Source organism: Brassica napus, chromosome C8 (assembly GCF_020379485.1).
Source record: "Brassica napus cultivar Da-Ae chromosome C8, Da-Ae, whole genome shotgun sequence".
Classification (NCBI taxonomy): Eukaryota; Viridiplantae; Streptophyta; class Magnoliopsida; order Brassicales; family Brassicaceae; genus Brassica; species Brassica napus.
In genome coordinates, this window is record NC_063451.1 from 14,859,773 (window position 1) to 14,883,684 (window position 23,912).

The 23,912-nt window shown below is 34.9% G+C and overlaps 2 protein-coding genes across 46 annotated transcripts; one reads left to right on the forward strand and one right to left on the reverse strand.

The window, feature by feature from the left end:
- Positions 1 to 2,613: 2,613 nt before the first annotated feature.
- LOC106392685 lies at positions 2,614 to 4,524 on the forward strand. Its single transcript, XM_013833490.1, has one exon. The coding sequence runs from the start codon at positions 2,614 to 2,616 to the stop codon at positions 4,522 to 4,524; it is 1,911 nt and encodes a 636-aa protein (XP_013688944.1).
- A 14,785-nt stretch (positions 4,525 to 19,309) lies between these two features.
- Positions 19,310 to 22,913, reverse strand: LOC106391171. 45 transcript variants are annotated; one of them, XM_048765501.1, is made up of 7 exons: positions 22,538 to 22,900; positions 22,243 to 22,451; positions 20,649 to 20,974; positions 20,416 to 20,473; positions 20,205 to 20,264; positions 19,872 to 19,964; positions 19,310 to 19,774 (listed from the first exon to the last, which is right to left on the reverse strand). In XM_048765501.1, exons 3-7 carry the CDS (start codon positions 20,771 to 20,773, stop codon positions 19,616 to 19,618), a joined length of 495 nt encoding a protein of 164 aa, XP_048621458.1. In that variant the 5' UTR covers positions 20,774 to 20,974; positions 22,243 to 22,451; positions 22,538 to 22,900; the 3' UTR covers positions 19,310 to 19,615. The 45 variants fall into 45 exon arrangements, 9 of the variants coding, with proteins under 9 accessions (XP_048621458.1, XP_048621459.1, XP_048621465.1 ...); XM_048765502.1 differs by lacking the exons at positions 22,243 to 22,451; positions 22,538 to 22,900 and having other exon boundaries at positions 19,310 to 19,514; positions 19,621 to 19,774; positions 20,649 to 21,539; XR_007327337.1 differs by lacking the exons at positions 22,243 to 22,451; positions 22,538 to 22,900 and having other exon boundaries at positions 19,310 to 19,794; positions 20,201 to 20,289; positions 20,416 to 20,468; positions 20,649 to 22,207.
- Positions 22,914 to 23,912: the final 999 nt, after the last annotated feature.

Sequence of the window (23,912 nt, forward strand, 5' to 3'; positions counted from 1 at the left end):
TCTTATTAGTAAAATTAAAAGAAAATATATCATTAGTGGATTGCACTAGATATTTGGTTGACATATCTCATTATAAATATTTAAATATTGAATGCATGAAGCTAAGAATAAATGTATCTAGTCAATTGATTGCAACAGTTTTTTGATTGACAGATTCCAATACATATATTTAAATATAAATATATACTATAAGAAAAAATATCTAAGGAGTAAATTACAACATATTTTTGATTGACATATCCCACTATAGATATTAAACATAATTTGAATTAACATTCATAGTTATTTAGATTTGATATTTTATTTTTTATACATATAAACAAAATTTTCAGACTAATCATACTACAAATACTATACTATAATTTTATAACACTTTGGTAAATAGTAAAACAATAACTTATAAATATAATAAGTTATTTAAATATTAAATATATAAAATGAAGAATTTTTTTTTTAATAACCTACAAAAATGATCATATAAACCATTAATAAATAGAATATATAGAAAACTATAACTTATGAATGGATATATTTATCCAATATGAAATTTAGAATATAATTAATTATATGATAATAATTGTTAAAATAGTAAAACCATACTCTATAATATACACTTGTTGATTAAATAATTTGACATATAACTATATAGTTCATATAAACTTTTTATATTTATTCCTTTTAAAATATGATAAATTGCATATAATTTTCTATAATAATATTGTAATAGTAATGCTTTGATTCATATATAATAAATAGTCTAATGATTTGACTATTCTACAGAGCTTGACAAATAAATTTGTAAGTATGCGTAGTGGGTTCCATTTATTTATATTAATTTTTTATTTAAATCAAAGATTTTGTCTAATCATCCGGCTAATCCTAAATATATTGATGAGTCACATGCCACTGGACATCCTATGTAAATTTTGCTTAAGCTAATCAACCAATCAAATTGTAACATTTTCACTTAAGAGCATCTCTGATGTGATCATGGACCTGCTAGTTGATAAGGACTAGGAGATCATGAGCAAGCCGGCTGATGAGTATAATGAGGACATGGGCAAGCCGGCTGAAGAGGATGTGTTAACAATTCCCAATGGTTCTATGGCTCGTTTCAAAACCAAGAGACTTCATGAAGCTATTGGAAGATTGCTTAAGACAGCTTGGAAGTAAGAAGAAGGTCTTGATCGAGGCTTGATCAATCAAGACAGACTCATCACCATTCAAGCTAATCTACCCTCAAGCTGATCATCATCAAGGCAATTAGCTTGTGTGTACTCTTTTTCCCTTGATTGGTTTTGTCCCACTGGTTTTTCAATCAAGGTTTTTAATGAGGCCACAAGTTGCTTCTCCTATCACCTAGATGATGATCTCGGTCCAACCTTATCTCGGGCCATTCTATCTACATTATGTTATATTTATCCTATGTTTTTATCCTACAATATGAGTCTGTAAAGTTGTTGACAAAAAAATTAAATCCTATGTTTTTATGTTATGTGTGTTTCGAAAACTTTAAGTGTTTTAAGTCTATTGTTTGAGTTCCAAGGGAGCATGTTCCCTTTATTGTCTTTAGTTTTTGAGAAAGCTTGGAACATGTTCCAACTTATCTCTTTATAAGTTTGTGTCAAACTCTTTCTAAGTTATGCAATCTTTTATCTAAAGCCTTATCTCTTTCATTTTGTTGCTTGCCGAGTGTTTGATTGTTCTGGTGTGTAATATCCAGAGTCAAGAGTGTCTATCTCGGTGTGTCATATCCGATCTAGCCACTTAGGAGTATCAAGAAGCCTCTCCGCAGCCTCTTGTGTCACCAACCATCCCACACGCCTTGATCAGATCGAGCCTCGTCTCTCTCTTGCAAGGATTATCCCCTATTACTCGTCCCGTAACCAGAGAAGGATCATTGGATCTCATTAAGTGGTATCAAAGCAACTCTGGAAGGGGAGTGTTCGAAATCTCTTAGTTTACGCGTTGATCGATTCATCTCCTTAACGGTTTTGATCTGATCTAGTTGTTTGTGGTTGAAACTGGATTTATCTAAGTGATTTGATCACGAATCTGTCTGTGTTCAATACGTCCTCTTGTTTAAAAGTGATCGATCTGAGTCTCTCTTGTAACCTAACCCTTGATCCGTTCATTGTCATTTTCAAATCGTTTCCATCTTTTATCGATTTATTCTTCTAGTTGTTTGTCGATTGATCTGATCTTTTACTCGCCTGAAACTGATAGATCTGAATCATTGTTGTTTGAATCCTATTAAATCTGATTGCTTGATTGTGTTTTTGATTCAAACTTATCGGATTCTTGTTGCCGAAGTAATCATTTGATTAATTTGAGTTGTATTAGGGTTTTAACGATCAATCCGTTCTTATTGCTTTAGATTAGTTCTTATCTGTCTCGAATCTGATTGAATCTAAGTCTAAAAGTGAATCTATTCTCTTATCTAATCAGTTTTAGTTTTTGTCGATTTGAATTCTAAACCGTGTTGATCAAGTTGTTGTTTCCCGCTTTGATTCAATCATTTTAATCTGATTCCGATTTTGTTTTCTTTCCATTCTCTCGTTTGTTTCATTGAACTACTTACTTGTTGAGTTTGTTCTTTAGTAACAGGACGCAATGGTGAGTGAAATTAAAAAAGAAGAAGTTGCTACTGAGTACAAGCTGTTGCTTGAAGCTAAAACAAAACGCATGAATAAGATGATGGATACTAAGCTTGATGCCTTTAGACAAGAGTATCAGCCCCAATACTCTGATCAAAGGCGTGGCCAAAGGAGAGACATGCATAATCCGAACCAACAAGAACATGCTGGATCGCAAGAGACAGACGACTACTATGAGCACGTCAGTTCCGGTTTCAGACAAAGCCAGAGAAGGCAAAGGCGTGCACATGAAGGTAGAAGAGATGAGCTAGCTGGTGTGAAGCTCAAGATATTCCCGTTCCATGGAAAGGCCGATCAAGACGCTTATCTAGAATGGGAGAAGAAGACAGAGCTCGTCTTTGATTGCCAGCAATACTCTCAAGCTAGGAAGATCCGAGTAGCTGCAACAGAGTTCTATGACTATGCCCTGAGTTGGTGGGATCAATTAGTCACAAGCAGAAGGCGCAATGGAGAAGACCATGTTGATACATGGACTGAGATGAAGACTATCATGCGGAAGAGGTTTTTTCCGAGCCACTATCATCGTGATCTCCACAACCGGCTGAGGAAACTCACACAAGGATCACGCACCGTGGAAGAATACTATCAAGAGCTGGAGATGCTTATGTTGAGAGCTTGTGTCTCGGAAGACAGGGAAGCTACTATGTCTCGATTCCTTGGAGGATTAAACCGTGAAATACAAGATAACTTGGAGATGCAACAATATGTGGAGATAGAAGAGATGTTGCACAAAGCCATGCTAGTGGAACAACAGTTCAAAAGAAAAGGCCCCTCTCGCTCTAGCTATGGAACAAGCAAGTATCCAAGTTCTAAATATGAGAAACCAAACTATCAGAAGGAGAGCACGCCATATCAGAAAGAAGAGGCCAAGCCAAGCATAGTCTACAGCAAAGATAAAAGAAAGGCTGAAGCTACTAGTTCAAGAGCTAGGGATGTAAAGTGCTTTAAGTGTCAAGGAAGAGGACACTATGCTAATGAATGCACCAACAAGAGAATCATGATCCTTCTTGAGAATGGCGAGTATGAATCTGAAGATGGAGAGAATAAAGAAGAAGAAAAAACCCACTCTGGAGAAGATTATGAAGAAGAACCAGTACGTGGAAGGTTACTAGTAGATAGAAGGACTCTAAACTTGCAAACTAAGACCGAGGAGCTTGAGCAAAGAGAGAACCAGTTCGACACAAGATGTCTGGTCCAAGGAAAGGTTTGTAGCCTTATTGTTGATGGAGGGAGTTGCGTGAATGTTGCTTGTGAGACTATGGTAACGAAACTTGGATTGAAGATCCAAAAGCATCCTAAACCGTACCGTCTACAATGGCTCAATGAAGAGGGCGAGATGAGAGTGTCTACTCAGGTGATGGTTCCTTTGGCTATTGGAAGGCATGAAGATGAAGTCTTGTGTGATGTCTTGCCTATGGAAGCTGGACACATTCTTCTCGGGAGACCTTGGCAATCAGAAAGCCGTGTGATCCATGATGGCTACACCAACAAACACTCTTTTGAGTTTAAAGGCAGAAAGACAGTCTTTATACCAATGACTCCTAAAGAAGTTCAGCAAGATCAAATTCAGCTCCAAAAGAAGAAAAAAATTGATCTACCACCAGATAAGAACAAGCAACAGAACTTCTATGTCAAAGCTGGTGATATCAAAAGAACTCTCTATTCTAAGCAACCTGTTCTATTACTAGTTTTTAAAGAATATCTTCTAACTTTGACTGATCTTACACCGGTATATCCGAGTGAACTTGTTGCTCTTTTACAGGAATATGAGGATGTGTTTCCAGAGGAGAGTCCCATTGGCCTACCACCCATACGTGGGATTGAACATCAGATAGATTTTGTACCAGTATCAACACTACCAAACTGACCAGCCTATAGAACTAATCCGGTTGAAACAAAGGGGTTGCAAAGACAAGTAGAAGAGCTGATGGAGAAAGGATATATCCGAGAGAGCTTGAGCCCTTGTGCTGTCCCGGTTCTACTTGTACCCAAGAAAGATGGTAGCTGGCGCATGTGTGTTGATTGTAGAGCAATCAACACAATCACGGTGAAGTATCGACATCCTATACATAGATTAGATGATATGCTTGATGAATTGCATGGTTCTTGCATCTTTTCTAAGATTGATTTAAAAAGTGGCTATCATCAGATTAGGATTAAAGAAAGAGATGAATGGAAAACTGCATTTAAAACTAAACATGGATTATATGAATGGCTAGTTATGCCATTTGGACTAACCAATGCACCTAGTGCATTCATGAGACTGATGAATCATGTTCTTAGATTATTCATTGGCATATTTGTTGTAGTTTACTTTGATGACATCTTAGTATACAACAAATGTTTTGAGGAACATCTAGATCATCTTAAGTCTGTTCTTGATGTCTTGAGAAAAGAAAAACTCATTGCCAACTTGAAGAAATGCACTTTTTGTACGGATAACTTTGTCTTTTTAGGTTTGGTTGTAAGTGCAGATGGAGTTAAGGTTGATGAGGAAAAGATCAAGGCTATCAAGGAATGGCCGAGTCCAACTACAGTGGGAGAAGTGAGGAGCTTCCATGGACTTTCTGGCTCCTATAGACGCTCTGTAAAAGACTTCAGTACTTTAGCAGCTCCATTGACTGAAGTGATCAAGAAAGATGTAGGATTCAAGTGGGGAGAAGCACAAGAAATGACATTTCTAATCCTTAAAGAGAAACTTACCCATTCTCCTCTTCTCATTCTCCATGATTTCTCTAAAACATTTGAAATTTAATTTGATGCCTCAGGGATTGGTATTGGTGCTGTCTTAATACAGGATAGAAGGCCCATAGCATACTTCAGTGAGAAGCTTGGAGGAGCTACTCTCAACTATGCGACTTATGATAAAGAACTATATGCTTTGGTGATAGCCTTGCGAACTTGGCAACATTATCTATGGCCTAAGGAGTTTGTTATACACACAGACTATGGCTCAGCGAGAGACACGCAAGATGGGTTGAGTTTATTGAGACATTCCCTTATGTTATCAAGTACAAACAAGGTAAAGAAAACATAGTTGCTGATGCGCTATCCAGAAGGTATCTTCTCTTGAATACTCTTGATGCTAAGTTGCTAGGATTTGAACAACTTAAAGGTATGTATAAAGAAGCATATGAATCTTGTGAGAAATTTGCGACTGGACATTACTTTAGACATGATGGCTTTTTGTTCTATGATAATCACCTGTGTGTGCCTAATTGCTCTTTAAGAGACTTGTTTGTCAGGGAATCACATGGAGGAAGTCTTATGGGACATTTTGGAATTGCCAAGACTCTTAAAGTTGTGCAGGATCACTTCTTTTGGCCACACATGAAGAAAGATGTAGAGAGAATATGTGGAAGGTGTGTAACTTGCAAGCAAGCTAAGTCCAAAGTCCAATCTCACGGTTTGTACACTCTATTACCCATTCCTTATCATCCTTGGAATGATCTTTCTACGGATTTCATTGTGGGATTGCCTAGAACTAGAACTAGAAAGGATTCAATCTTTGTTGTTGTTGATAGATTCTCTAAAATGGCACATTTCATAGTTTGTCATAAGACTGATGATGCATTGCACGTTGCTAACTTGTTTTTTACGGATATTGTTCGTTTACATGGAATGCCTAGGACTATAGTGTCAGAGAGAGATGTGATATCACTCAAATTACCCTAAGGAGTGATTTATACTCTCTCAAATAAGAGGTCGAGTTGTAGTACTTAAGGATCGAATTCACAGGGAGCTAGGGAACCAATTAGATCTAATAGTTATATGATTAAACTAGGCTAATATTTTATAAAGTAGTAAATAAATAATGCAAAGCAGTAATAAAACACTAAACAAGTTGAACAAGACTATTGTTCAGCTTGGCAAGGATTTGTTTGATGGAAGGATGGTTTGCTAGATCTAGGGTTTCTATTCAGGTAATCAGGATTATAATGATATAGAGGCTAGTTGTTGCTTGCAAGATATTATAGAACTCAAACAATAACAATAATCTACCATTTCTCGCATGTCTAGATTATCTATCACTAGATCTAAGATCTCAGCTCTCGCATGTTGATCTGTAGAAAGTGTCGATCGATTATTCTATAGGAATATCGATCGATACACCTTTCACAATATCGATCGATTAATCTATTGGATCATCGATCGATATCACTTCTAGCAAGCTTTACGATCGGGTTGAATATGTGTTCACTAGGGTTCCTAAATCAACTCTCGTATGTTTCTAGCAATCCTAGCTCAATAGAATTCAGTTCAGAGAAAAGACCAAGCGATGACATTGTGCCTAATGATTCTAAGATCAGGGTTCTAGTTCATGACTCTAGAACACAAGCAGTAAGAACAATCCTATGATGAATATCACAACTTAGCAGTTCTATATTTTGGGCTAATCCCTCATCCTATCTGAACCCTAAACCTAACAGGTGGATCTATTCAGACATGAAGTTTGTCACAGAAATCATAGATGAATAGATATAAAATTGCAATAGATATAAAAACCAAAGACAATGGAGTTCCAGGAGGACTCTGAAGGAGTTCCTCCTTTCTCTCCTAACTAAAAACAATGAATTCAAGAAAGCTTTTTTTAGCGTAGCCGTCAACAATGGATTATAAATAACATAAATAGGGTTTCTGGTCGTCCAAGAGTATTCTGGTAATTTGTGGTTTCTTCTGGGCTTCAGTCAGTAATAAAATATGCTCGGCCCGCATTCTGGCATCCATATCGATCGATGTCAAGAGTTCTGCATCGATCGACATACGTTCCTCTTCTCGACAGCTTTCTCTCGTGAGATAGACTGACCACTCCTCAGTAAAACAGGCATAACTTCTGCTACATGATGCTGATTGACTTCAAACCGGTGGCATTAGAACTCTAACTCAAAGATCTATCTTTTGTCAAAATATGGGCTCAATCTAACGGTGGGAAGACCTCCATTCATAGCTAGACATCTGACACGTCTGTGCAGTTCTGCACCTCAAATGGCTCCAAAATCACCATATTTCTCCAGAACGTACCCGAACCTGTAAATACTCTAAGTAGACTCTATATAGTAGTAAATATATATTAAAACACTTATAGACCATGGCTAAAAGTGGGTAAAATCCATGATCTATCAAGATGCTAAGTTTCTTAGTTATTTTTGGAAAACTATATGGTCTAAACTTGGAACTAAACTGTTGTTTTCTACTACTTGTCATCCTCAAACTGATGGACAGACTGAAGTTGTTAATAGGACTCTAGAAACTATCTTGCGAGCATTCATCAAAAAGAATTTGAAATCATGGGAAGACTATTTGCCTCATTGTGAATTTGCATATAATCATGCTATGCATTCTGCTTCTAAGTTTTCTCCATTTGAAATTGTTTATGGGTTCAATCCCATCTCACCTTTGGATCTGATGCATTTACCTGAGTGTGAAAGAGTTAGTCTTGATGGAAAGAAGAAGGCCGACATGGTGCAGCAGATTCATGAACAAGCAAGGCGCAACATTGAGGAAAAGACCAAGCTATATGTTAAACATGCAAACAAAGGAAGGCGTGAGATGGTCTTTGATGTTGGAGATAAAGTGTGGGTTCACTTAAGAAAAGAAAGGTTTCCAAATGAGAGAAACTCTAAGTTGATGCCACGTATTGATGGACCATTTGAGATCATAAGGAAGCTCAGCAACAATGCCTACAAGCTAGATCTTCAAGGTAAGTATGATGTGAGTAATAGCTTCAATGTTACTGATTTGGTTCCTTTTATTGCAGATGAACCAGATTTGAGGACAAATCCTTTTCAAGAGGGAGGGAATGATGTGATCATGGGCCAGCTAGTTGATAAGGACAAGGAGATCATGAGCAAGTCGGCTGATGAGTATAATGAGGACATGGGCAAGCCGGCTAAAGAGGATGTGTTAACCATTCCTAATGGTCCTATGACTCGTTCCAGAACCAAGAGACTTAATGAAGCTATTGGAGGATTGCTTAAGACAGCTTGGAAGCAAGAGGATAGTCTTGATCGAGGTTTGATCAATCAAGACACACTCATCACCATTCAAGCTACTATACCCTCAAGATGATCATCATCTAGGCAAGTAGCTTGTGTGTACTCTTTTTCCCTTGATTGGTTTTGTCCCAATGAGTTTTCCAATCAAGGTTTTTAATGAGGCCACAAGTTGCTTCTCCTATCACCTAGATGGTGATCTCGGTCCAACCTTATCTCAGGCCATTCTATCTACATTATGTTATATTTATCCTATGTTTTTATGTTATGTGTGTTTCAAAAACTTTAAGTGTTTAAGTCTATTGTTTGAGTTCCAAGGGAGCATTTTCCCTTTATTGTCTTGAGTTTTCGAGAATGCTCGGAAGATGTTCTAACTTATCTCTTTATAAGTCTGTGTCAAACTCTTTCTAAGTCATGCAATCTTTTATCTAAAACCCTTATCTCCTTCATTCTCTTGCTTGCCGAGTGTTTGATTGTTCTGGTGTGTAATATCCAGAGTTAAGAGTGTCTATCTCGGTGTGTCATATCTGATCTAGCCACTTAGGAGTATCAAGAAGCCTCTCCGCAGCCTCTTGTGTCACCAATCATCCCACACACCTTGATCATATCAAGCCTCGTCTCTCTCTTGCAAAGATTATCCCCTATCACTCGTCCCGTAACAAGAGAAGGATCCTTGGATCTCATTAATCTACAAGCCATAACACTACTTTAGTGTCAAAACCAGACTATTTTAGTGTAATATTATATGTATTTATGTTTTTATATATCATTTATTTAATTGTCTATTTTATTAATAAAATAAGTGAATAGTGGGGTTGATTGGTAGAGGCTGTAGCTTTGGATTTTTTGCTTTAAGATTTAAGCTGTAAATTTTGTGGCTTTAGCTTTAAATTTTATTTATGTAGGATTATTTCAAAGTTTTAAAAGCACTAAACCTAAAGCTGTAGAAAAATTGATTTTTAGAGCCATTATATTTCATTTTAAAGATTTTGGGCTCTAACTTTAGTTTTTATTAATAAAGCTTGATTGCTTTTATTTTATTGTTCTAGAGAGAATTATGGTTGTGTAGAGCACTCACAGCCAACACCAATCACCCCCAGTTTTTTAGTGGGGTAAATAGTATCACACCAAATTTGGTGTGAAATTATAATGTTACACTAAAATAGTGTGATTTTTAGTATTGGGTTGGAGAAGATTTTTGTGTTAAATTTAAACTAAAATAGTGTTTTGGAGTTGGGTTGGAGATGACCTAAGTATTTTCTATTAATAGTATGGTTGTTTATAATGTTTATTTATTTTAAGTTAGTTGTTACACTTTTTTTTTTAAATACTATTAAATGATCAAAAAAATTTTATCGTACAAATACAATTTTCTTATTAATTCATTCTCACATTTTAAATTACATATTTTGTTTTAACTTTATCATAAGATATAAATATTGCTTTGAAAATATGATATTAGATCATAGGTTTATGTATTTAAAACATTTTTATTTTATTTCATTTTCTAATCATTTTATAAAAATAATATTTATAGTAAGAGTTACATTTTGTTTTTAATATAAAAATATCTAAAATATTTTGTTTGTGATCTTTTAAATTTTAGATTTATATATAAATCAATATATTTTATAATGTTATAGATATTTCTTTTTTATGTTTCTTTCGAAAAATTATAAGGAAAAAAGTACGTTTTATTTTAAAAAATCTATATTTCATATTTATAGATATTTTATTTTATTATTTATTCGTTTTTATTATTTATGTAATTGTTTTCTTAAAAAAGGAAATAAAATCTTAAATAAAAACTTATTAAGTAAAAAAAAAGAAAATTTTAGTAATGATAATTTGGTAAAAAATTAAATCCTTAAAGTTAATTTTGTAATTAATTTTTGCAAGAACTAACGTGAGTGTAACACATAAAAAACTTACTTCTCAAATAATATTTTTTATAATATTATAGATATTTATTTTTATGTTTCTTTCGAAAAATTATAAGGAAAAGAAAATATGTTTTATATAAAAGAAATCTATATATTTTATATTTATAGATATTTCCTTTTATGTTTTATTGTTTTTTATTATTTAAATTGGTAAAAAAATATTAAATAAAAACTTATGTTAAAAAGAAATAAAACAATTTTTAGTAATGACAATTTGGTAATACAATTAACCTAATTCAGTCCAACAAGTTAAGTTTAGAAGCTTTAAAGAATCTGCAACACTGTAATTTCAACAACACTAAGGCCCAAAAAGGTTTACAAGTCCAAACACAAGCCACTATGAAATTGTTGAAAAAAAAAAGGCACTATGAAACATGATGCTTTATATGTAAATCAATGTATCTCCTTCCTAAATGAGCACAAGTTATGTTACGTTAGAATCTCAAAAGAACCAAACACAAGCCACTATGAAACATGATGTTGTACATGTACAAAGAACCAAACACAAGCCACTTTCCACGAACCAAAACAAAACAAAACTTACGTAAGAACGTCCAAAGAACCAAACACAAGCCACTTCCCAAGCTGTCTCAGCTTGACTATAAAGCACAACTTTGATCATATTCACTTGATAAATATTCTACTAGCAAATCGCATAATCCAATATACCCAATCAAACAAATCTTATTGAAAATTGAAACTTTACGATTAAAAAACAAACAAGAAATAAGAGTAACAAGAAGACATGATATACCTTATTGACATCGAGATCAGTTGGCAAAAGTGCATAAACTTGGTTATGTAATCAAACATTGCCACAGAAGTAACAAACTCCTTAGGAACCAGTTTAACCCGATCCGACTAGATTTTTCTTTCTCTCTCACCTTATGCTTTTTAGCTTCACCTCCAACCTTTCTATCTCCGTCTGCCGACACCGAACCCCGATCTCTTGTTGTTCCGCCATTGTTTAGCTTGTAAAGCTTTCATCTTTCACCTTTCTCTTTCTACGATTACTAGGGTTTAAGTTTTATGATAGAGTTCCACATGCAGAAATAGCCATTGAAGAGTGAAAAAGAATTGGCGCTTCTGCTATCACTGAGTACAAACTTATCAGCTGTTACAATACAATCTACAAGGCCATATAAAAACTCCTAGTCAAGCGTTTCAAACCTATTCTAGCCGACTTAATCCTTCCTAATCAAACGGTGTTTGTTCAAGGTAGACTACTGATGGAGAACACAATATTAGCCTCAGAATAGTAAATGGGTATCACACAAGGATAGAGGACCAAAGAGAATAGCAATAAAGGTTGATATTGCAAAAGCATTTTGACAGTATTCAATGGACATTTTTAACTGCCTTCAAGGTATGGAGCTGCCTCCTATCTTCCTAACATGGCTTCACACCTGTGTCACAGCGCCTAGTTTCATGGTGGGTTTCAACGGTACGGTTCAATGCTACTTTCGGAGTACAAGAGGCCTAAGGCAAGGGGATCTTTATCCCTTTTACCTTTTTGTTGTAGCCATGGACTGTTTATCGAGAATGCTAGACAAGGCAGCGGAAGATGGGAAATTTGGTTACCATTATAACAGCAAGGAATCGAAACTCACCCACTTATGTTTTGCGGATGATCACCTCATATTTTTGGAAGGATCTCTTGAATCGCTGAAGAGTATGCTGTCAATCCTTGATGAGTTTAAGGAACTATCTGGTCTCACCATCAATATCTCCAAAACTAGTTTCTTTACTTCGGGTCTTTCTCCATCTAAAACGGATCAAATAAAGTCAGAAACATATCTTTCTCATGGTCAGCTTCCGGTTCACTATTTAGGAGTACCCCTTTGCACTAAGAAACTATCGATGGTTAACTATGAGCCTTTGATTAAGCAAGTTAAAAGAAAGGTCAATAGTTGGACATCAAAATCTCTTTCGTTTGTGGGAAGGCTACTTTTATTAACACGATAATAGCAAGCATTTCTAACTTCTGGTTTGCTACTTTTACCATTCCAAAGAAGGTCATCAAATTATAAACTCAATGCTTACCTTTGGAAAGGCACGACGGAAAAACATTACTCTGTTAGAGTTTCTTGGAACACGGTCACCTTGTACAAAAAAGAGAGGGAGGATTAGGGATCATCGATTTGAATATATAGAATACAACTTGTCTCATAAAACTTATTTGGTTGCTCTTCTTCAGGCCGCGGTCGATTTGGGTTGCATGGTTTATTCAACACATACTTGAAAGGTAACTGGAATAACTTCTGGACAGTGAAAGAAAAATAAACACACTCTTGGTTTGTCAAAAAACTACCCAGGCTACGTGTTCATGTGTTTCCATGGATTAAGGTTAACCTTCAAAATGGCAAAGATACTATTTTCTGGTCAGACAACTGGAGCCCCGTTGGAAACATTCAAGAGCCTCAGAACTCAAGCCTTGGAATCACTGCAACAACACCTATCCATTATCTTATCAATACAACTAGGTGACGCCTATTTAGACTGAGATATCTTGAGCAGATCAAAGTATTCAATTACTCTCCTTGGTATCCTTGAACGACCATGATGATTATTATGAATGGGCTCTTGCAGCTATTCCTTTGTTCTCCTTCTCTACGGGAATGGTCTACGACCTACTGAAAGATCACAACGAAGGGGTTCTCGGGCACACAATTATCTGAATTAAGAGAGGTATACCGAAACATAATTTTCTCTTGGCTTTATGTACTTGATTGATTTCGGACTAAGGACAGACTGATTCACTAAGGTCTCACTGCAAACCCTCTATGTCGTCTCTGTAACTCTGCTCTGGAATCTAGAGACCATTTGTTCTATGATTGCTCTTTCTCATAGTCTGTCTGGGAACCACTGGCCGCAAGAACATACTCTCCACCTATCAGAACTTGGAGACCCATTCTCGACTATCTTCAAGCAATGACTAAAGTTGCTCCGACTATTGGCTTGGCAAAGCTCCATCTATTACCTTTGGACAGAGAGAAAAAATTGGATCCATCAACAACGCTTCTCTTCCACGTCAAACATTTTGTATACAATCAATTCCCTGATCAGAAATAAACTCTTTGCCTTCCGATCTTCAATCACTGTCTTATCCTCCCAACTATATCGCCTCTGGATGGCTTATAGCCTTCGCCACCTGATCATCGACTGCAACTACAACGATCGTCTCTTCTGTTTAGACATCTTGATTCACTAAGGGTTCTTTAAACTATGTCGTTTCTGTAATACTTGATGAGTAGAATTGGATCATGCCCAATAAATTGCATGAATTGTCTTTTACATTTTCAGCTATCTTCTATAACTATAAAGTTGAAGTATCTCTCTTTTTAGACAGTCCACGTCAATCTGGATGGAGGGGGCTTTGTTGCCACGTGTCGACTCTTTATTTTCTACACAATCCCATGTTTTTTTCTATCTCAGATTGGGCCACACCATTTTCTAAACCTCTTAATCCAAACAATGAAGTTATCTGGGCCTAATATATGGCCGGTAGGTTTTTTTTTGGAACTGTCTCTCAGTCCGTCTTCGAGTAAACGTTATCTCTTGCATTCAATCGGCTATTGTAATGCACATTAACAGCCTTTATCCCACTCTCTCCACTCCTTCGCATTCATTATCTCAGATCTCTTTGCATGATAACACCCTACAAAATAGAATTGAAGAGACGATGTGAATCATCTCACCTAATAAATCATTCCATATTATCTCTTTAAGCTCTCTGATAGCAACTTCATGCCTCCTTCTGTCTAAATTGAAAGTTGGTCGCTTTGGTAAGAAAGTCGAGATGCGTCTGTTTCGATTTTGGGAGGCTCATAAAGGAGGACAGCTCATGCTCTTCATCGATTAAAAGGTAAAGCTGGTTAATATCCACTGGTTATTTTCCCGATTTACCATGTTTTTATTTCGACCGAGGACTAATGATACGTTTGCTCTTCTGATTATCCTCGAGAGTTGGATTTTTTTCTTCTCAATGTTGTTGTGTAGACAATTCCCGATCATCTCACACCTAAACTTCTTAATTTTGTCAATCAGATGTTACGGTCACCGTATCTCCCTATTCGGCTTATCGCGTGGAGACGCCGCCGCCTCAAACCACCTAGGGCATGAACGTCTGTAAAGCTTCTGGAGGGTTTTTTTATTTTTCCAATCTGCTGACAAAACATATGGGAGATCGAAGGTGTTGTTAGTGACAACACCAAAAATGTGATTTCTGCAGTGGAATCTCTACACGAGGTTTATTATTCTGAATTGAGTTTTTCCATGAGCAACTTCCATTTCGCACAAGGCATGAAAATTTATGTTTCTTACTTACTCAGCTATGTATAAGATTTTGAAAACATGACCTGTAATTTGCCTTTGTGATTGGTTGAACTAACCTATTGATTTTCTTTCAACCTCTGCCTTTTCCTGAGCTAAAACCTTATTTTGGCATTTTTCAGATTTATAGGAACTTCTGCCTGGAACAAGGAAGATCTTGACTAGAGATGTCAAATGGGCGGGCTATAAATGGGTGGCCCGTGTCCAAATCGATATGGTCCAAAATGGACAGACCCAGATTAAACCATAATTAAAATTTGTCCAGATGGGTGAACCCAATTATATTCATGGACAATATTGGGCTTAACCACTTGGACAATGGGCGGCCCAATAAACTTAAATGTCTAGGGTTTGAAAAATTGGGAGAAAACACAAATCACCTTTTTTTTTCTTCCCGTCTCACTCTTGTGTTTTTTCTTCGTGTTTGATTCTTCCTCTTCGAATCATCGTCTTCGATTTTTCCTCTTCGAGTCCTCGTCTTCGATTCTTCCTCTTCGTGTTCGATTCTTCTTCCTCGTCTTCGTTCTTCTTCAATTTTTTTTCGATTCTTCACCAACTTCTGATTTCATCATCTCTTAAGATTTGATTTTTCGTGATTTGTGTTATGGGTTTTCACTATTAGCTACTGATTCGTATCATCTACTAATATTGTGTTATGGTTTATGTGTTAAATAGATCGGTGATTTGTGTTCATAACGAAGTTGGTGGCGAGTCTGGCGACTGTTTCTGTTTCCGCAAGTCAGACGAAATTACGAATTTTTTAAACTTATCTTGAATTTTTTATAACTTTGAAACATGAAGTTTAAAACTTAAAGTTTAAGTATGTGACATCTTTAAAATTGAAAACTTAATAATCTTTAAATTTTTAAAACTGAAATTATGTTGTTTACATTAAATGGGCATATGGGCCGTCCATGGATAGCCCAACAAATCATGGTCTTATTTGGTTATGGTCTCATTTGGACATGGTTCTATTTGGGCTTCGACCAAAAATGTCCAGCAAAAAAATGAAACCCATTCGGACACACCCAAACCCGCCCAACCCGCCCATTTGACATCTCTAATCTTGACAGTACACCGGGATTGAAAGCTAGCTTCAATTTGTTGAAAGAACGTATACGTGGTAGTTTAGAAAAATATGAACACTGAGCTGGAAATATCTTCCTCCAATTGCACCAACTACACTCGGTGAGAATACACTTTTCCCTCAAGAAAAAAAAATACACAATGGAATCCATTGGTTTGATTCACTTTCGTACATAATTTCTCTACTTTCTGTGGATTGGGGTTTTTTTTTTGGTTGAGCGAAGAACCTGATCATAGCTTTGTTTGGGTTCCTTGGTGGTGATACTACGGTTGATGCTTTATTCGTTGATCTCGAGCCCACTGTTATCAATGAAGTCTGTGCGGGAACTTACCGTCAGCTTTTCCCTCCTGAGCAGCTTATCTCTTGGAACAACTTTGCCGAAGGCTATTATACTGGTGAGGAAACTATTTCCTTATCTTTTCTTCTTACTGATTCTTCAGATGGTTATTAAAAGTTATGTAGTTGCATTTGGAAAGGATATTGTTGACCTTTGTCTTGATGGTGTGATAGAACTTGCTGACAACTATAGTCGCTTGCAAGTGTTCTTTGGGTTCTGGTTTAGGATCTCTGTGTTAGAACGTTTGTTTGTAGATTATGGACACAAGTCTAAACTTGAAACCACCATATATCTTATCCTCTGGTACTTTTTGAGACAGAAACACATTACTAATTACATTGAAACTAGAGTCTTCCCAAAATCTTGGTTTTGATGCAGTACTTTTTGATTTCAGGTTTCTACTGCTGCTATAAAGCCTAACAACACTGTTCGCTTGCCGCATTCTCTACTTGGAAAATCCCTCCATTTTACTAAATTTTGCAAGCTCAATGTTGCGGTTGTGGTGCGCTGAAGTTTTAGCTAAAGATCTACCTCAAATGTCTCCATTTTTTCTTCATTTCTCGAAGTCACCACGGTCGTTTTTGCAGGTGAACCTAACGAATCTGGAACATATTAATGAGAAGCACAGGCATGAAGGAACATAAGGAATTGGTGATGAGGAATCTGCCGAGCCCGCCAGCAGCACGAAGAAAGGAGCAAAATGCGGTGGCGACGGAATCAGAGCAGATACATGTGTCACACATGATGTGTGATCTGTTTGGATGATTTCGAAGTAAATGTCTTTAGGATTCTGGTGTTTTTGCAAGTTCATGTGTCCAACTTGCAACGTATCATTCCAGTGATCGTGCGTTTTGATAATATCCGGCGATATCTTTTTCAACTCTTAGCTTTTACCACTCATATTAGTCAGTAACAAACACTCGAGTTGCTATTTCTGTGGTTATTATTTTCTACCATTTAGGTCATGACCTACCCTCAATTTGGTCTTTCATATTTGTTTATCTGTATGCTTGTAACCTTATACAAAGGTTGGTGATTTTCTTTTACTTCAAGATCAATATATACTTTTGCTTTTGTATTTATTATATAGTGTTCTAAATTTATAAATCCTCTCATAAACAAAAAAAACAATGGTTATTATACATAAACTAAACGATTCTTTGAATCCATATCACAATTTTCATTGAGTTTCTATAAAAAATACAACATTATCCTACTATCACACTTCTTATATGAATTTGTAACTTATAAATGATAAACTCATGCGTATCCCTGAAAATACCCTAACGGGATATACCGACAATGCAAAGTATATCAGCTCTTTCGCGTCAAATTATGCACAAAGAGGATTCATTCATGGGTCGAGTGGAAGTTGCATTACGAATGATGTTCATTATTATTAAAAATGTATACTCTGAAACTTAGATAAAAATACAAAAAATGTGTTTAGTATTTATAGGTTACATTGGTTCACGAGTTTTCGTTGGATAATAATAAATAATTTAGTACAAAAAAAGAAATCATGAGAAATATAAAACTAAAACTTCAGGACAACATTTTTAGCCATATATTATTTTGTTTACGTTTAATTTTGTCAAACATTCTATAGCATTTTGATAGAATATTAAACATTATATATTTAATATATAATTTTTTTAAAAGAACATACTTAATATGTAAATATAATGAATTGAAGATAAAGAAATGCTTTCTTTAAATAAAAATTTAAAAATAAATGATAATAATTAAAAAATAAAATGTCAGAGAACATATTAATAACAAATAAAAACTAAAACACATCAAAAATGTAACTAATCATCAAAGTTAAACAAATATAATATTCCCGCCCGAAGGGCGGCAAACCACTAGTATAATATATAAAAATCCTTTTTGAAAAAAAAGAGTGAAAAAGATTTGGCTTTTAGAATATTAAAGAACTGCATTTTTATCTTTCTTATTTTTTTTATCTTTTCTAATTTTTAAATATAAAAGCTAAATAATAAATTATATATTTCAGTTAAACCTAATTTGATTAATTTTTTATTTGTCAACCTAACTTGATTAATCTAAGCGGAGAGTTATATTAACATTAATGTAAATATTAATCTCCTACTTAAGACCAAATCTAAATGGAAAACTAAATGTGTCCTATTTTATCAACTAGGGGCAGAATCCCCCGCGCAAGCGTGGGGTCGTGGAATGAGTTTTTAATTTGATATGATTATTTATCATTTCCTACCGATTTTAATTTGATAAGGCAATTTTTTATTATATAAAATTCAGTTTATTATTTTCTATTTTTGTTGGTTTTTGTGTGGAGAGAAATAAAATCTTAAACTTTTTTTGCATTTATGAATTTTCTTTACATATTTTTAAACCTTTTGTATATGGTGAACTATTATTAGTTTTTACTAAATTTAAAAAAAAAAAAAAAAACTGATGTTATAAAATTAGATATATTGAAAGTTTACTAATATGATCAATTTATTTTTAGATGTGATATAAGATTAATTATCATTTAGACTTATCAGAAAATAATATAAATTAATATATTTTCATATTTAATCATGCCAATTTTGAAAAAAAAAAATCAAACTGGCAGATATTAGCTTTTACTACATTAATATCTTCACCCTAAATTCATTATGTTTAGAATTAGATATATCATGTTCAGAAATATATTTCACCTCTTTAGTATTGTCTGAATATTCTCTTTAATATATTCAATAACTTTTTGAAACAAAAATAAATTCGATAACTCAAAACAGTCAAACTAAATTTCTTTTATAAACAGATATATAGAGAAGGGGATTGATATAATAGGACTTTCAGCATATAACAGATTCATCGTCCAAAGCAATATTTGCAGCAGCATTGAACTTCCACCAAACTTATCAAACTCGACATGTGTAAGCCAATTTTGGTCAAAGAAAACCAAAATTTCTTTAAAAAGAATCAGGTAAGTAAAATGCACCAAAAGGTTCCCATTCCATAGATATATTGCCAGAAATTTATCCACAAAATCATTAGAATGGTGCAAAGATCTTAGCAGCTTTTGTCAAAAAAAAAAAAAAGATCTTAGCAGCTCTACCCCACAAAGAGAGCGTAAGATCTATTCCCCAGTGAGTAGCTTGGTACTGCCGGTAATCCAAGCTCATCCTCAGCCTGTTAATCACAAATTTAAATCTCCCTTTAGGCATCCATAAAGAGCTAAATCATGCTTTAAAGCATTTTAAGTTCGATAAAAGGAGAAGGGTCTAAACACTTTAACATGAACTCGAGCAGGTTGAGCTCCAGTCTGCCCTATTGGTTCTGGGGCAAGATAAGGTCCTCATCATAATCAGTTTGATTATCGCGTTGGAGAGAAAAAGGCACTCCATCCACTTTGGACTCGTTTCCCATGTCAGCTTCAAGAGCCTCAGGCTCTAAAATACACCAAAAGCACCTTTGAAGGTTTAATAAACCAACATGTAAGAGTTATGTTATCCAATCAGGAAATTATGCCAACAAAAATCCACCTACCATGCAATCATCTTCGTGAAGGTCATCAGGAAAATCTTTGCTACTACCAATTTTTTCTTGTATTTTAGAACTCACGCCCATCAAATCCATAATCTGATCTTGCAAATTTATGTACCATCAGAGTTAGTATAAGGGGAAACAAAAATACCAGTGAGAAAATTCAAATTAAGAGATAAACACCAACATGTGGAAAAATAACTAAAAACGTACATCCATATTTACAGTTTGCATCATTACTTTTCAGTGGTGTCATATGTAGATTTTAATCGACATTCTTAATACTTGGTTAGATTCGATATGTTGTACAGTGGTGAGAGCGAAAGATATACATAAAGGTTGTTGAGCATCTTTCAGTCCTTCAGTGGCAATTGAAACTTGATTGAGATTGAAAGCCTGATATAGAGCATGTCACCTTGTACTTAATACATAATGAAAAGAATGTAACTAAGTTGTTGATCAAACACCAAAACTAACGAAGAGAGTAGCAGTAAATGAGTGATGATTGGGTGGTTTACATAGAAAAATCAGTTCCTTCATGACTCACATTAGGTAGTTCTTCAATCCTCATCTCTTTATGCACAAATAGCCCATCTGGATCTGAGCTTTCAGCATCACAAATTAATTACAAAAAAAAAACAGATACAGAATCAAAAGACGCATTGAAAACCTAAACCACGTAAATCCATTGTTCTGGAGTTTTCACTTTGAATAAAAATAAAACTCAAGTTATGTAGCTGCCGTTAAACAAAGGAATAGAGAGGAAGTAGTGATACCAACATATAGATGAAACATAGAAGATCCAAGGAAACGTAGATATGATTGGCTGGAATTTGGTGCTCGCCATGGATGTCTGTCAACGTTTGAGGTCGATTTGGGGTTAAAAATCTCTGAGAGGACCACATCCGAGATCAGTGAGACAAAGAATGGCGAACTCGCTGATACACCGGCTGTTGATTCAGTGATTAGTAGTTGTCGGAGAAAGCAAGCAGAGACGGAATTAGGAGGATGAGTTGTCAAGCATCGTCGTGGCAGCCTAAGCCCTCTACCAACGTCCCAGTCTCCCAGATTTTGATAAGGTCGCTGGTCACGTAAATGCTCTCACCCTAAATTAATTGATCGGATCTTCTTCAGTTATTATTAGTGAGGCGTCTATTGTGATTAGAGATGAGGTGAATCAAATCTATAGAGTCAAAGTTGGGAGGTGAAGAGAACAATTGTGTTTAGATTGTGAAATTAATGATAAAAGCTCTATCGTCAAGGAAATATAACATTCCACGGGAGAACTGTAATAGAAATTAGCATTGGAGTTTCTGTTTTAAAATATATTTTGTGGGTTCCATGTGCTCACGTGGATAGGGTTAAGAGTGAATAGAAACTTTACTATTATAATATAGATTTTCTCTTTCTCGTATCTTATATATTAAAAGAGAAGTCACAACCTTAACTCATGTGTGATTTTTTTTAAAAAATGGACCTACTACTAAAAAATTATGTTACATTTAATCTCTAATCTTATCATTATTATAGATCTAAATAACTCACTTTCTAGATTATAGGAACTAAATAATATGTCTACTACATTATAAGAACTAAATAAATATCAATTTTTTCCAAGCAAAAAATTATTATGTTTTAAAAAGTGACAGACACACCTCATATATATTATACTCCATTTGTTCCTAAAAGATCTATGAAAAAATTTGTTTCAAAAAGATACATATTTTATATTTCCAATGTAATTTTTGTCAATTAATAATAAGAAATTGTGAAGTTCAAGAATATTAATTTCATTTCTTAAAATCTTATTGGTTTAAAAGTATAGGAAATATAAAATTACAAAAACTATGCATTTATAGCTAAGTTTTAATATGTGTTATTAAAAAGTGTGAAAATTCTAAAACATGGATCTTTTAGGAATGGATGGAGCAATATATACCAATGTAAAATTGAAAACAAAAATGTTTATATAAAAATAAATGAAAATAAACATCCGCACGGTTCCGCGGGTCGAGATCTAGTTATTTTTGTTTTTAAAAAGGTGGAAAAGGAATTTCTAATGTTACGGCATTAGAGCATCATTAACCCGAACATCCACTTTAGGTCTCTTAATGATTTTTAAGTATTATATATTTCTTAAGAGACCTACTTAAGAGACACCAATATTTTTGTGTTCCAATGGGAGTCTCTTATTTAAGGGTTCTTAAAATAAAATAAAAAATTAAACATTGTTCAACCATCATTTTCCTTAGTTCAACCATTGAGATTAGCATGATTTCTCTCTCTCTTAATCTAGTCTTGAACCATTATAATGCTAGTTACTAGTTACGAATCAAAACGTCTGGAACCACTAAGTGATAAGGGTGAGACGAACCTGCTTCTGTTGGTAAAGGCAGTTGGTGGATTGCAAGAACTGATATGAATGTGAGCAGGAGGCAACAGCAACTTTGAGACCTCTGTTCTTACACTGTCTGTAACAGAGATGCTTGCCTGTAAAGCAACATAGCCAAGAACAGAGATGAAGAAAAGAGTGACACGGTCGGCGCTAGAGGCAACAGCGACTTTGAGACATCTGTTCTTACACTGTCTCTCAAAGAGATTGACAACAACAAATCATTAATCACAAGAGAGCCTAAACAAATAATTGCAAATAGTGATTGATTCCTCACCTCAGTAACGAGCTCTAGTGCTCCTGGAAATCACAATCCACTCAACGGTTCTTATTAACTACATGAACCTGAACATCACAATCACAATACATGGACCATTGCCATCAGGAGACAATGCGTTGCTAATTTTGCTACAGATCCAACTCTAATCGTGTTTCAAACTACTCTAGTTTTCTCATCTCTTATGTGATAAACAAGAATACAAATCACAATCAACTGCCTTGAACATGATGACACTAGCAACGATTGTGAGGGTTGTGAACATCACATAATAGATTGGAGAAACAATTGCTGCGTTGAATGTGTCGAGCACCTGCCAAAACACAAAACAAACATAAAACTGTTAACTTTATAGCAATCCCCACAGCCTTTATGCTCATAACCTTATATAAACATAAACAGTTACTTTTTAGAGAAGAAAAAGAGGTTCACAGTAGAGAATCAAAGTCAGGACAATGGACACCGATGTGGCCACGTGATATCACTCAAATTACCCGAGTGAATTACTCTCTCAAATAAGAGTTTCGGATGTAGTACTTAAGGATCGAATCCACAGAGACTCTAGGATTACACAATAGATTATGGTCTTGAAATAAATCTAGATTAAATGGTTTATAAGTTTTAAAGCAGTAAATGGATTGGTGAGCAAGTATATTGCTCGATTGATTTGTTTTGAGGTTGTTAACAGTTGGGAGAAATAGCTGGATTCAGGTATATTCTCAGGTATGATAAGTAAAACTTAATTTGAGTTTTTAGGGGGTTTATTGATATTAATCATTCTTGAATTCAAACTTAAGGTATAATCTATTTGATTGTCTAATATGGATCTCGGATCTCAACTCTCGTATGTTAATCACGAGAAAGTGTCGATCGATAATTCGTTATGAATATCGATCGATACACCTTTCAAAATATCGATCGACAGGGCTATCGCTGCGTCGATCGATACTTCTTCCAGAAAGCTTTACGGACAGGTTTGATTTGTATTCTCTAACTCACTAGATCAACTCTCGTCTGTATCTAGTCAGTTAGATCATACTAGTTATTTTCAGGTATTGAGTCAAGCAATTGCTTGATCCCAATTAATCCTAAGATCTAAGTTTAAAGGGTGATCAATCCTAAACTTAGCTTTAAGCATAACTAGATGAAAGAATTATATTTCTAAACACCCTAACAATTGTTGTTGTCAGTAATACATTTATCAACCTATTGAGAAACCTAAATCTAACAATAAAGATTACTCAAACATATTCATGGAACACATAGTTATGATGGTCTGAATAATACTTAAATAAAATGAGTAAATAGAGTAAGCAACAAAATAAATGAAAGCAAGGGAGTTCAAGATCTTCTCTGTTTTGCAGTGTTGATCTAT